This window comes from Carcharhinus amblyrhynchos, chromosome 1, assembly GCF_965287045.1.
Source record: "Carcharhinus amblyrhynchos chromosome 1, sCarAmb.v2.hapA, whole genome shotgun sequence".
Taxonomy (NCBI): Eukaryota; Metazoa; Chordata; class Chondrichthyes; order Carcharhiniformes; family Carcharhinidae; genus Carcharhinus; species Carcharhinus amblyrhynchos.
The window spans coordinates 38,479,557-38,492,643 of NC_137324.1; the positions used below are offsets into that span (position 1 = coordinate 38,479,557).

The 13,087-nt window shown below is 43.8% G+C and overlaps 1 protein-coding gene across 5 annotated transcripts in view; it reads right to left on the reverse strand.

Annotated features, from left to right (window-relative positions):
* Nucleotides 1-13,087, reverse strand: part of LOC145357621 (uncharacterized) — a 107,599-nt gene that overhangs the window by 51,742 nt on the left and 42,770 nt on the right. The window contains exon 1 of one of the 5 annotated variants that reach the window (XM_080211345.1): nt 8,813-9,232. The exons of 3 other annotated variants lie outside the window; for them this stretch is intronic. In XM_080211345.1, the coding sequence (XP_080067471.1) occupies nt 8,813-8,950 (138 nt within the window). In that variant the 5' untranslated portion in view covers nt 8,951-9,232. Of the gene's footprint in view, nt 1-8,812; nt 9,233-13,087 lie in introns of those variants that run through there. One more of the 5 variants, XM_080211259.1, reaches the window with a different exon arrangement.

A 13,087-nucleotide genomic window follows, 5' to 3' on the forward strand; every position in this document is an offset into this window, starting at 1 on the left:
GGGAATGAGCTGCAATTGAAAATCAAATCAAGACTGGCTGTTTCCTTCACCACTTAGTTTTTTCTCCAAAATCTGTACCCAAGTTGAAAAAAGCATCTGTTGGAATCCTCAGTTACTAAAATGAATCAACAATTAGGACAACACTTGTTATTTCTGCTAAAGAACTTTCTGGGCCATCCGGCAAGTTATCATTCAACTTTAGTGAACATCATTCTAGAGACTGTATCTTCGATATATAAGGGTCATGGTGGGAGATATAGGAGGGATGCCCAAGGTGGGTTCTTTACTCAGTGGTTGTGGCGTGGAATGGACTGCCTGCTGTGACAGTGGAGTTGGACACTTTAGGAGCTTTCAAGTTGTTATTGGATAGGCATATGGAGCACACCAGAATGATAGGGAGTGGGATAGCTTGATCTTGGTTTCGAACAAAGCTCGGCACAACAAGGACCAAGGGCCTGTACTGTGCTGTACTGTTCTATGACACAAGGCAACTCATCAACTTCTCAAAATGGAATTTAAAAGATGGGCCCTCCCATATCACATGACATTTAAAAAATCCACTAATGGGAGCATCAGCAACACAAAGCTGACGTTCCAAAGAATTCCATGTATAATTTGGCAGAAAGAGTCACTTGATATAAACATCCAACAGAACAGCATTAATGCACACTTTATTTACTAGCTAAGCTGGTGATCACTGCAATCTCAAGCAGTAGTAACTAACGACAAAATGCAAATACTCGGTTTCTTCCTGCAGCACCTAACTGAACAACAGCCAGTCATTAGGTTAGTAGAGAGCCAGAAGGACCAAGAACCTCAGTCTGAAGATGTAGTATTACTTTGAAATTTCCATTGTTGTATTTGACTCTACCAAAGTGGCTTTGCCACTCCATTTTAGGAGAGCAGACAATCCAGCCATGTTCAGAGACAACTCTGCAACTGGTTCAATCAGATGTGAACAGTGCTGAAAACGACTACACTTACAATGATGCTGTAAAAAAGTAGGTCAAGAATGAACAGCATTATACTCAGCATAGAAGAGTAGGCTATTTGGCTTCACCATGACAGATCTCTTATCTCAATGCCATACTCCTGTTCTCTCATAAGAACATAAGAAATAGGAGCAGGAGTAGGCCATCTAGCCCTTCGAGCCTGCCCCACCATTCAATAAGATCATGGCTGATCTGTTGTGGCTCAGTTCCACATTCCCGCCCTCTCCCCATAACCCTTAATCCCCTCGCTTATCAAAAACCCATCAACCCGTGTCTTAAAAATATTTAGCAAGGCAGCCTCCACCACTTCAACAGGCAGAGAATTCCAGAGATTCACCACCCTTTGAGTGAAGAAGTTCCTCCTCAACTCCGTTCTAAACCGCCCCCCCCCCCCCCCCTTTATCTTGAGGCTGTGCCCCCTAGTCCTACTGTCCTTTCTGAGCGGGAAGAGTCTCTCCACCTCTACCCTATCCATCCCATTCATCATCTTATATGTCTCAATGAGATCTCCCCTCATTCTTCTAAACTCTAATGAGTTCCCCATACCCTTCAAAGCCTTTAGTGCATAAAAATCTATTTTCTTAAACATATTCAGTGGACATCTCCACAACCTCCTGTGGTAGAGAATTCCACAGGTTCACCACCCTCAGTGACCTTATCCTGTATCTTGAGACTGCAACCCCACTTCCCCAAGCCAAACATTCATACATCCAGTCTATCCAACCCTGTCAGAATGTCATATGTTTCAATGAGTGGTTCATTTTACAACAGAGAAATTGCTGTGCTGTCTGAATAGTGGTTGAGTGAATTAAACATACCTGTATCTTAAACAGTAATGCCAGCCCTGCCCCCAAACAAAAATGTTCAGATGATAAACTTGCCGAGACAGACAAGTTGGAGCTTTCAACTTCAATTCTGCCCGTGTGGTAATTTAAAGTTCTGCTCGTTTTCCCTCTACTCCTCAAGTAGCTTCCAATTCATTCAGGACCTGGATACCCCTATCTCCCACTTATCAGGATTAACCATATCTTCAAAAGCATTGAGACAGGTTAATGCAAAGCATTGCACACAGCTTGATTGACTGCATTGAAATAAAGCCTACAATTGGCCAATGGAAGAATGGCATACCAAATGATTGCAAAATCCAAACAATTGCACTTTTATTCTGCATATTCAAATATGCAAAGAACTATTTTAGTTTCTCAAGAGCTGAAGGAAAATAACAGAAAAGACAAGCCATAGTCACTGAACTCATACAGACAGCAACATGAGCAAATACCATTACAACACTCACTGACATTAGTCCCGAGTCAGGGAAAGCAAAAATCTATGCATGCATAGTCAAAAAAGATGCAAACAGTCCTGTTCATAGGCCTCCAATTACAGATCAAAATTTTATTGTAAGGAAACAACTTTAGGCCATTTACTTTTGCACCTCTGTCAATTGCATACTGGACACTGGTGCCACAAGATAGCATAAGCAAGACAACATGTTTGTGCTGCAGCTGTGTGCTCTGCTAAAAGAGATAGTTTCCATGGGTACCTACAAATTCACCATCAACAGAGCTGGAATTACTGCTATAAAATGATTGTATTCTGACTGCCAACAGCTCCCTAGCCTATACTGACCTTCCAGGCACTAAGGGATATACAGGTTTTAAAAAGTCATTTGACACACTTCTTCCAAGCCTACTTGCAACTAATAAATAAGCTTTAACTTCAACTTCCAGCTGTTATAAAAATTAACTTAAAAATATATACACTGGCAATTTTTCCACTTTCTTCTTTGTCTCTGGGAGCGTACCATATGGCTGTCAGCCAGTCACTCAAGTACTGCACCGTCCCTTCAACAGCAAGCCTAGGCTGTTCATCTATACAGGCATCATTGCCAAGCTGAATCTTGACCTCAACTGACGACCATGGGTGGATTGCTAAATGTTCCCATAGAGGGAAGGAAGCCAATTTCGGGTCCTCTATCAGCATGCTGGCTGAATCAGCTGACCAGCCACTGCAGGGATAAGAAAGTGTTGGAAAAACTCTGCACATCTGGCCGCACCTGTGGAGAAAGAAAACTTAACATAGAGGCCAGACCTCAGTTTTTCCAGCAATTTCTGGTCTTATTTCAGATTTCCAACGTCCACAATATCTTGCATTTACTTCAGTAGAGGGAGGATCCTGGTCTGGTTGGTTCAGTTTCCCAGTGGAGTACTCGTGGAGCAACCGGATTAGGAGTTAGACAGAATAGAAACTCCTTACAGAGATCCGACAGATTTCTTTTAAAAAGGCAGTTCAGTAGACCACCCAAAGTTAGTGAATAGTTCACTATCAGCAAAATTTGAAATAACTGGGGGTGGTGCTGATGTTTTTTCCATTTCCATTGCCTGACAATGGGAAAAAAACACCAGGAAGGAAGAATCTTCATACAATTTGAGTTTTTTTTCCCCCTAAACTGCAATTTCCGATATTGGTACAAGGCACAATTTTTGCAGGCATTCAATTTAAGCTCCAAATTTACAGATCTGAAGACTAGTAGCTCAAATAAAATTACTACCTAAATTTGCTTGGTGGCAGATTACCAGTTCACTATGATTGTTACAATACAAACTTGGCTCACACTGCTAGGCTAGAATAACAAAATGCATCAAGCTTGATGCACTGGTATTCATTCAAATGCACCAGCACCCAGAATCACTATTCAGCAATTCTTAAGGCACAATTATTCATACGTAGCTCTCTTTTTCCTTCCACCCTCCAAACTCAATACTGCCTCTAGTTATTTCAGGTGTTCATGATAGCGGGCTATTCACCCACAAAAATTGACCTTCCAATCCAAGTTATCAGACAGTGATCAAGAACACTGTCTGATTCTCCTGCTCGCTCTTTCTTAATCCTTACTACCTGAGGCATCAAAAGCTAGTCTAACTCTTCAATCAGATCAATAAGCATTGATCGAGGGCACTAGGATCAATCTCAGGTTTGAAGTCTGATGGCAAGTAATTATTTCCCCCATCTATTTCCAAAGATTTGCAGGCAAGGTTGGTTGGCTATGTTAAATTGCCCTCTTAATGTCAAGGGATTTGATTAGCTGGTTAAGTAAGTGGGATTACAGGGATAGGACCTGGGTGGGATTGTCATCAGTGCAGGATCGATGGGCCAAATGGCACTCTTTTGAACTGTTGAGAATCTATGATTCCAACTGATTTATCATGACTCCTGCGTGAACACCAGAGATGACAAAATGGAGCTTGGTTGCCACAACTCCCAAAGCCGAATAACTTGCCAACAAGGTCAAGGTTCACACTTCAGCACATTCAGAGCAGTGCCAAAGAAAGCCACCATCTTCAGATCAAGGAGAAAATAATAAAACATTGAAAAGCAAAACCAGGCACTCTCAACCAACGGATTTGCACACACACACAACAGCCAAATTACAAAGTGTGGGAAGATCTGACTGTCAATCCAAATACATGTAAATTAGAGGACCTCAACTTAACACAACTGGCCTTGGAGGTTAGGTTTTGCAAATAAATAAAGTCATCAGGGGCTCATGTTATCAAGTAACAGATACACGTGGAGATGAGGCAAAAACAGCACAAGGCAAAGCAACAACCTTCTGACAATTCACCAATATGAAGAGTGGCCAAATGGGCAGATTCTGAACAGGTCCACTTAAACTATCAAGGATATGATGCATCCAGGAAAGGAGGAATGGAGAAAATTGGAAGAAAAGCAGAAGCAATTAACTTTCATTTATTATTGCATTATCAACATGGAATTAGTGGGCAAGACCCTGTCCTATAAGCTCAATAGGTGGAGTAAGGCAAAGCCAAGTGCCAGCATAACTGTCTACAAATACACTCCCAAATCAATACCAATAACTGACCAAATTATAGCTAGATCAATTTCAAGGAAACATTCAATCCTATCAATAGGAACAAGTAGATGTATATTCTGCCATTCAAAGAGACCATGCCCATCTGTAGTTTAAATCCATATGCCCACCTTGAATCCACAATCTTTAGTATTTTGCTAGCAAAGATATCAATCTCAGATTTAAAATTATAAATTGAGCTAGCATCTACTGCTGTTTTTAAGAGAGTTGCACATTTCTACCACCCTGCACATGAAGATGAGAAATGATACTAAAATTATGTCCTCTTATGCTAGGGGATGGTCACATTAAATTCATTGCAGTGTTTAAGGGAGCCTACTTGTAACACTGATAAAACAAAACTTTAGCGATCTTGTCCTAAAATTCTTCACTAGTGAAGAATGTTTGGATCTACCCCATTAATTGCTTTCAAAATCCTTAATCAAATCAATCCTCCTCTCTCACGTCCTGACTCACAAGTTTGCAGCTCAGGGACGGAGCACAAAAAAAAATCAAGACTGACTCCCCAATGCAGCACTGAAGGAGTGCTGTGCTGTTGGAGGCACTTCCTTTCAGATAATATCTTAAACTAAGGCCTGCACAGGTGGATATAGAATATCCTTCAGCATTATTTTGTAGGGTAGAGGAGCCTCCCCCGTGCTTTACCCTCATTAGAAAAACAAAGATCTAGTCGTTAGCATATTGAAGTTCATAGGAGTTTGCTATGTATAAAGTGGTGCCATGTTTCCTACATCGCAGCATTGACCACCAGTTGTAATGTACTAAGACATCCAGTAGTCATGAAAAATACTATATAAACACAAGCTTTTCTTTACAGAAGTTAAGCCTAATGTATATAATCTATCTTCATAATTTAATCCTTGCAGCTCCAGTAACATTCTGTTGTAGAATGCTTCCAGTAAGATCACTTACAGCAAATGCCTGTGTTACACAGCTGCACAAAGTTCAAAACATGGAATCCTTCAGTTACATAGATTGGAGAAGCTGGGACTGTTTTCCTTGGAAAAAAGAATGTTGAGAGATATGTTGATGAGGTATTCAAACTTAGAAACTTCAGGAGTTCCTTTGACCAACTAGCCCATCCATTTTTTTTTAAAAGATGCACATAACTGGAAAGAAACAGACAAAAATTGTGAAGCACCCTCTTTCAAGTTCAGGAATGGACTACAAATGAGCACTCAGCAAGTATAAGAGTGAGGCTACTCAAGTATTATATTCGTTCCAAAGCACTATAACTTTCTCCAATGAATCATGGAATGGCCTTCTACACTGTAACCAATCAGCCCATCATGTCCATACTGGCTCTTTACAAAATGCATTCACCTAGTGCCACTCCCCAACCATTTCCTCAGAGTGCTTTCCTTTTCAGATAATGACTTAGTTTCTATTTGAATGGCATGATTGAAGCTGCCTCCACCACACACAGGTAATTCATCCCAGATCTTAATCAACTGCTCTGAAAAAGCTCGTTTCTCATGTTGCCATTACTTCTTTTGCCAGTTACCTTACATCTGTCCCCTCTGGCTCTCCACCCTCTTCCTATCAATGGGAACACTTCCTAACCACTAACCCACTCTGTCCAATTCCCTCAAGATCTTGAATACCTCATCAACATTTCTCTCAACATTCTCTTCTCCAAGGAAAACAGTCCCAGCTTCTCCAATCTACGTAACTGAAGTGGTACCAGTAACAATGTCAGAACACCAAATCTTCCACTGGAAACTCTGGTAGCTCTTTTCATACCAAATAAACAAACTCAAATTAATTTAAAGAACAAATTAAAAGGGGCAGCTCTCCAAAAGGAGGGGGAACGGCCCAAACCAAATCATGATGTTATTGTTGGGGCTGATAATACACCCCAGCCCCTGCAGTGCCCAGCAGGCACAGAAGGCATCAGCTGTGCCTGTGGACACCATATGCTCCCTCTCCAGGGACACCTGGCCTTGAATACACCGCGATACAGGGGCAGACAGTCAGGATGAACGATCCCATCAATCGCCCATTGCCTGAACCTGTTGGTGGCACACTTCACCAGGCCCAGGAGCAGGTTCACAAGGAGGAAACTAAAGGAAAAAGCTGGATGTATGGAACAACATCCCGTGCAAGAAAATTCCATTTATTGTCTTGACGCACAGAAGACATAAGAAATGGTTCAAATGAAGAGATGGGGGAGCCAGGGCAAAATTTGGAATATTGTAATAAGCAACTAAGACAATTAAAAAGGAAGGCAACAAGGGTTCCACATTTGCAGGCAAGCTTGAGATATATTTGATGAGTGAATTAGTACAACAGATACAGAAGTTGAAATGGTCGCCACGAGAGGACACAGATTTAAGGTGCGGGGAGGAAAGTACAGAAGTGATGTTAGGGGTAAGTTTTTCACTCAGAGGGTGGTGAGTGAATGGAATCGGCTGCCGTCAGTGGTGGTGGAGGCGAACTCGCTGGGGTCTTTTAAAAGACTTCTGGATGAGTATATGGGGTTTTATGGGATTGGGGGTTATAGATAGGTCTATAGATTGGTAGGTGTTGTGATCGGCGCAACTCGTGGGCTGAAGGGCCTGTTTGTGCTGTAGTGTTCTATGTTCTAGAAGACAGTCAAATATTCCTCTCCAGAACTAGCTTCCAGCCATCTTACAGGATGTGGAAATCTGGTAAATTGCACACAGTGGAGTTGAGAGTCTCACCTCTCTTTACCCCAACTTCGAACAACTTGCGTGCAGATGATATCTGGCAGGCAATATTTATTCTTAAAGTGCATGCAGAACTGTGGTCTCCATGCAATCTGCAGAACCCACAGTGTCAACCGAATTGTTCTGCAGCAAAAAAAAATCACAGCGGCTCCAACAAAAAAAATGCTGGTGCAGCCACCACCCAGTAACTCAATGCACACACACACAAAAAAGACTGGAATGTTCTCTCCAGAAAGTCAGGCTCGCACCCCGCCCATTGAACAGAAACCATGGGGGCAGCGCAAGGTGATTCTATCGACATATTGTAGAGGGAGGAGACTGTCTGGTGGCCAACAGGAAGGGCAGGTAAACTCTGCTCTGCGGCACAGACAGGAGAGCTCTCTCTGCAAAACATTGCTGGAGAAAATGAGGGGGAAATAATTTTTTTAAAAAACACCAAAATCAACTAAACATTGCCTCTGGAAAAAACCTACCCCGAAGAGATCGCACAAATAAAGTCAACCTCCAATGTTTAAAACACCCCCCAAATCATCAAGTCCAGTCACGTCGCGCTGCTGTCTTACTATATTAACCCATTTCTTTCTCTGGGAGAGGGGAAAGGGGAGCGATTTATAAACGACCCCCTCCCCAAAAATCAATCAGGCTGGACCGCTGCCCGGGCTGGGTGACAGCGGGGGTGAAGAGGGAGCATTGCCAGCTTCGCCCATCCTGCTCCCAAACCCTCGGCCAACACCCTCCCTCCATTTTGACTGAACAATAGTCGGATCCACATTCCATCTTTTGTTTCCTGGCTTTGAAAATGAAACATCTTTTCAACATTTTGAGATTTTAAAAGATATAATGGTCAAGACTTTTTTTTGGGGGGGGGGTGAAGGAAAGAAAGAGAGAGAGAGAACGAGACCTCAAAAGAAATCAGATCAGAGGAGGAAGATTTCTCTACAGCCAGGGAAGGTGGAGGGATGGGGATATATTCCCCCCCCCCTCCTTCCCTCAGCACTTCACCACCCTCCTCACTCCCTCCCTCAGCCCTGGGCCAGAGCCCCTCACACCCCCACGCTCCTCCTTCAGCCCCGGGCCAGAACTCCTCACACCCCCTCCCTCAGCCCCTCGTTCCCTCCCTCCCTCACTCACTCACTCACCCCCGTGCCAGAGCCCCTCACCTTACTGCCCCTCCCCTCACCCCCGGGGCCAGAGGGGGCCCCTCACTCTCCCCGGGGTGAATGAATTAAATGGCTCACCCTCTCCCGGGCCTGCCGCTCACTGTCCAGCTCCCGCTGCAGCAGCTCAGCCTTTTCCTCCGCTTCATCCGCCTGCTGCTGCAGAAACTGGATTTTTCTCTTGACGGTATCAATCGTCGCCGAGTTGGAACCAGACATGATTCTTTTCCCCTTGCTGCTTGCTACTGCTTCTCCTCACAGACACAAAGTAGCGAGAGAGAGAGAACTCGATACAATGTCGCCACGCAAACAAAGTGGCAGCGGCTGAGAGAACTGAGCAACCTCTCGCTGCCAGGTAAGAACAAATCAGCGAATCTTCCTCTTCCTTCTCCTCCCCCACCTCTCTCTCACTCTCTCTATCCCGACACAGGGCGTGAACCGCCGGAAATTCCTGCGCACTCTTAACCAGGCAGAGGGAGAGAGAGGAGGGACTGAGGCAGCGGCTGGCTGCAATGCTGTCTCATTCACTCACTCACTCTCTAACATCCCCACGCACAGGAGGAAGTGGAGGCAGGAATCACTCTGAATCAGTGAGCTCATCCCCAGGAGGTGTGTAAGGCGACATTTGCAACACCCCAAGTGCACAATGAGGCAAGGAAGTGTGCTTTTCCGTGCAAACCCTTCATTCCACAAAACCCGGATTCTGTTTTTTTTTAAATTTAGTTTCCATTTATTTTCCGACGTTGAATGTACAATCCAGGGAATTCTCACGATAACTTCATTGCAGTGTTTGTGTAAGCCTACCTGTGACAAGTAGTTGCACGGTGGTTAGCGCTACTGCCTCACAGCGCTAGGGCCCCGGGTTCGATTCCCGGCTTGGGTCACAGTCTATGCGGAGTCGGCACATTCTCCCAGTGTCTGTACGAGTTTCCTCCCACAGTCCAAAGGTGTGTGGGTCAGGTGGATTGACCATGCTAAATTGCTACTTAGTGTCAGGGAGGTCTAGCAGGGCAAATATGTGGGGCTACAGGGATAGGGGCTGAGTGGAATTGTGGTCAGTACAGACTCCATATGGACAAAATATTTAAGTTTATTTATTATTGTCATAAGTAGGCTTACATTAACACTGTAATGAAGTTACTATGAAAATCCCCTATTTGTCACTCTCTGGTGCCAGTTCGGGTACACAGAGAGAATTTAGCATGGCCAATGCACCTAACCTGCATGTCTTTAAGACTGTATGCCAAGGAAACATCTGGGTTACCTGAAGGACATCATTCAACCCACTGAATGATTAGTTCCACTCCCCACCATAACCTCACAATTATTTGCTTTCCATCATACATTGAATTCCTTTTCACAAGATACCCATTCACTGCTTCCACCATCTCTTCAGGCAGTGGATTTCAGATCATAACAGAACAAAATAATCCTGTTTATCTCTGAGATCAATTTAGCTTAAATCTGTGTCCCAAATGCACCCACCAGTGGAAACAATTGTCAATTGTTCCTTTATTTAATCTTTTTTTGAATGAGGGGAAAAATCCACAAGTATTCAAAATTTGAATAAAATGGTTTAAATTATCTTCTGCTTATCAGTTTGCCTTATTTGTTGATCCTTTGGGAAACAGCATACTAACTTCACTTCCCTCATTGAGTAAATTCAGTGATGCCATTATCAAACAAATTATGAACGTCTATTCTTGGCCGATGTTGTTTGCTGACCTTTGCCTCTGCTCCAGGCTAGGAGACATAGAAAAAAATGTCTCGCTGCCAAACATTATTCAGAGACTCCTGCAGGATGTTTGTGCGGGTGGATGTTGGTCAGGCTTGACTACGATACCCTTCACAAGTAGCCCAGCTAACAACTGGGCAAAAGACAAACATGGGGCTGTACTTTAGCATGATTTTCAATTTATTTGCTTATCTGTTCGTAGGATGTGGGTGCTGCTGGCAAGGTCAGCATTCATTACCCATTGCTAATTGCCCTTGAGAAGGTGGAAGTCAGCCAGCTCCTTGAATTGCTGCCATCCCATCTGGTATAGATACACCCACAGTGCTGTTAGTGAGGGAATTTGAGGATTTTTGACCCAGTCACAGTGAAGGAATGGCTCCAATATGTTTCCAAGTCAGGATGGGGAGTGGCTCGGAGGAGAAATGTAAATCTTCACTGAAAGGTGAGAGGAGAGGAAGAATCAAGATAATAAATCCTAAAACTGTGATACAGGGCTGTTTTTGAAAATAGTTGTTCAATGAAATTCCAAGACAATGGGGACGATTTTCCCATCTTGACATGTGTGGCGCAGATCCACATCAATCTGAGAAAATAGCATGTGGGCCTATAAATTGGTTTCACGCCCATCACTAAACGGTTTGCAATTGTCCCAGCCCCTTTCTAATAGTGCGAACCGGATCACTCCCAGAGAGGTCATGAGCTGATTAGCATATTTAAAGTTGTATTTAAATATGCAAAGTTTGTTCAACTCCCACTGCAAGGAAGCTTCCAGCCTTCAGGTGTGAGAGCGATAAGAATGAGTATCAGTATCCACCAGACCTGGTGCAATAGATGTGCCGGGTGTGAAACGGGGGTGGGGGGGGGGGGGTGTTGGAGGCCACTGAACCCCTGAATGGTCTGGGAAATGACCAGCCAGTGCCCATCTAGCAGTGGCCAGCAGACAGTCCAGCAGTGCTGTTTGGCACTGACAGCAGCAGTGCCAAGGGGATGGGCCTGAATGGGGACTATGTAGAGGGGGTCATGAAGGGGTGGATCATGTCAGGGGTTGTGATGAGGGAGGGCACGTCGGATGTCATAATAGGGAGCATGTCGGGAGGGCCCCAATGCCATTGACCCATGTCGGTGAGGAGGTGGGGAAGTGTGCTGCTGATTCTTGGGGAGGGTCCTGATTTCCCAGGTGGGAGGAAGGTGCGCTCCTAGCATATATAGATTGGGGCACCCTTGTGCAATGGCACCCAAGCACTCTGAAACCACGCTCACCGGCGTGTTTAGGCCCTACCATCCCAGTACCAGCATGAAACTCCCAGCTCGCCAAAAAAAGTGACTTGAATTTGGGAGGATTGTGATGTGGAGCATGCCTGAGAGACCAGTGTGGATCACTCCATTATTATTGCCATTATGACAGTTCATTTTTTGGGGCGGGGGGGAGAACTCCACCCAATACCGATCACAAAAAACCCAGACATGAGGGGAGGAAAATCTGCAAGCAATGGAATGCTTTAGGACCATAATTCCAAAATCAATTGTTCCTCCCAAGCATGCTTCACTTAATTTGATATTCACTAATATGCCAAAATATTTGCAGAAAAACTGACCACCATGTTAAGCAAAAACAACTTGAATTCATATCACTTTAATACACATATATAACAGATATATATTTATAGCAATCAGAATGCTTATGGAACATCCAGTCCAAGATGAGAAGAAATTTCCTCCAGCTGAAATGTTGGAATGACTGAAGCCATCGTTTTTGGTCTCCACTCCAAACTCCACTCTTGAGCTATCAACTCCATCCCTCTCCTGGTAACAGTCTGATAATAAGTCAGTCTGTTCATAATCTGAGGGTTACATTTGATCCTTAGATTAGCTATCAAACTCATATTCTCATTATTGCTAAGACCACCTATCTCCTCCTCTGTACAATCACATAACTTCAGCCCTGTTTCAGTTCATCTACAGCTGAAACCATCTTCATGTCTTTGTTCCCTCTATACTTGATTGTTCAAGACCTAGCTGGCCTTATGTTCCACATTCCACCATTCATAAACTTGAGATCATAAGAACTAGGAGCAGGAGTAGGTTATCTGGCCCCTCAAGCCTGCTCCGCCATTCAATAAGATCATGGCTGATCTTTTTGTGGATTCAACTCCACTTATCAGCCCGCTCACCATAACCCTTAATTCCTTTACTGTTCAAAAATTTATCTATCCTTGCCTTAAAAACATTCAATGAGGTAGCCTCAACTGCTTCACTGGGTAGGGAATTCCACAGATTCATAGAACATAGAACATAGAACACTACAGCACAAACAGGCCCTTCGGCCCACGAATTGCGCCGATCACATCAACACCTACCTATAACCCCCAATCCCATAAAACCCCATATACTCATCCAGAAGTCTTTTAAAAGACCCTGTGTGTTAACAATTCCTCCTCAACTCAATCCTAAATTTGTTCCCCCTTATTTTGAGGCCATGCTCCCTAGTTCTAGTTTCACCCACCAATGGAAATAATTTTCCTGCTTCTATCTTATCTATTCCCTTCAAAATCTTATATGTTCCTATAAGATCTCACCTCATTCTTCTGAATTCCGATGAGTATAGCCCCAGTCTACTCAGT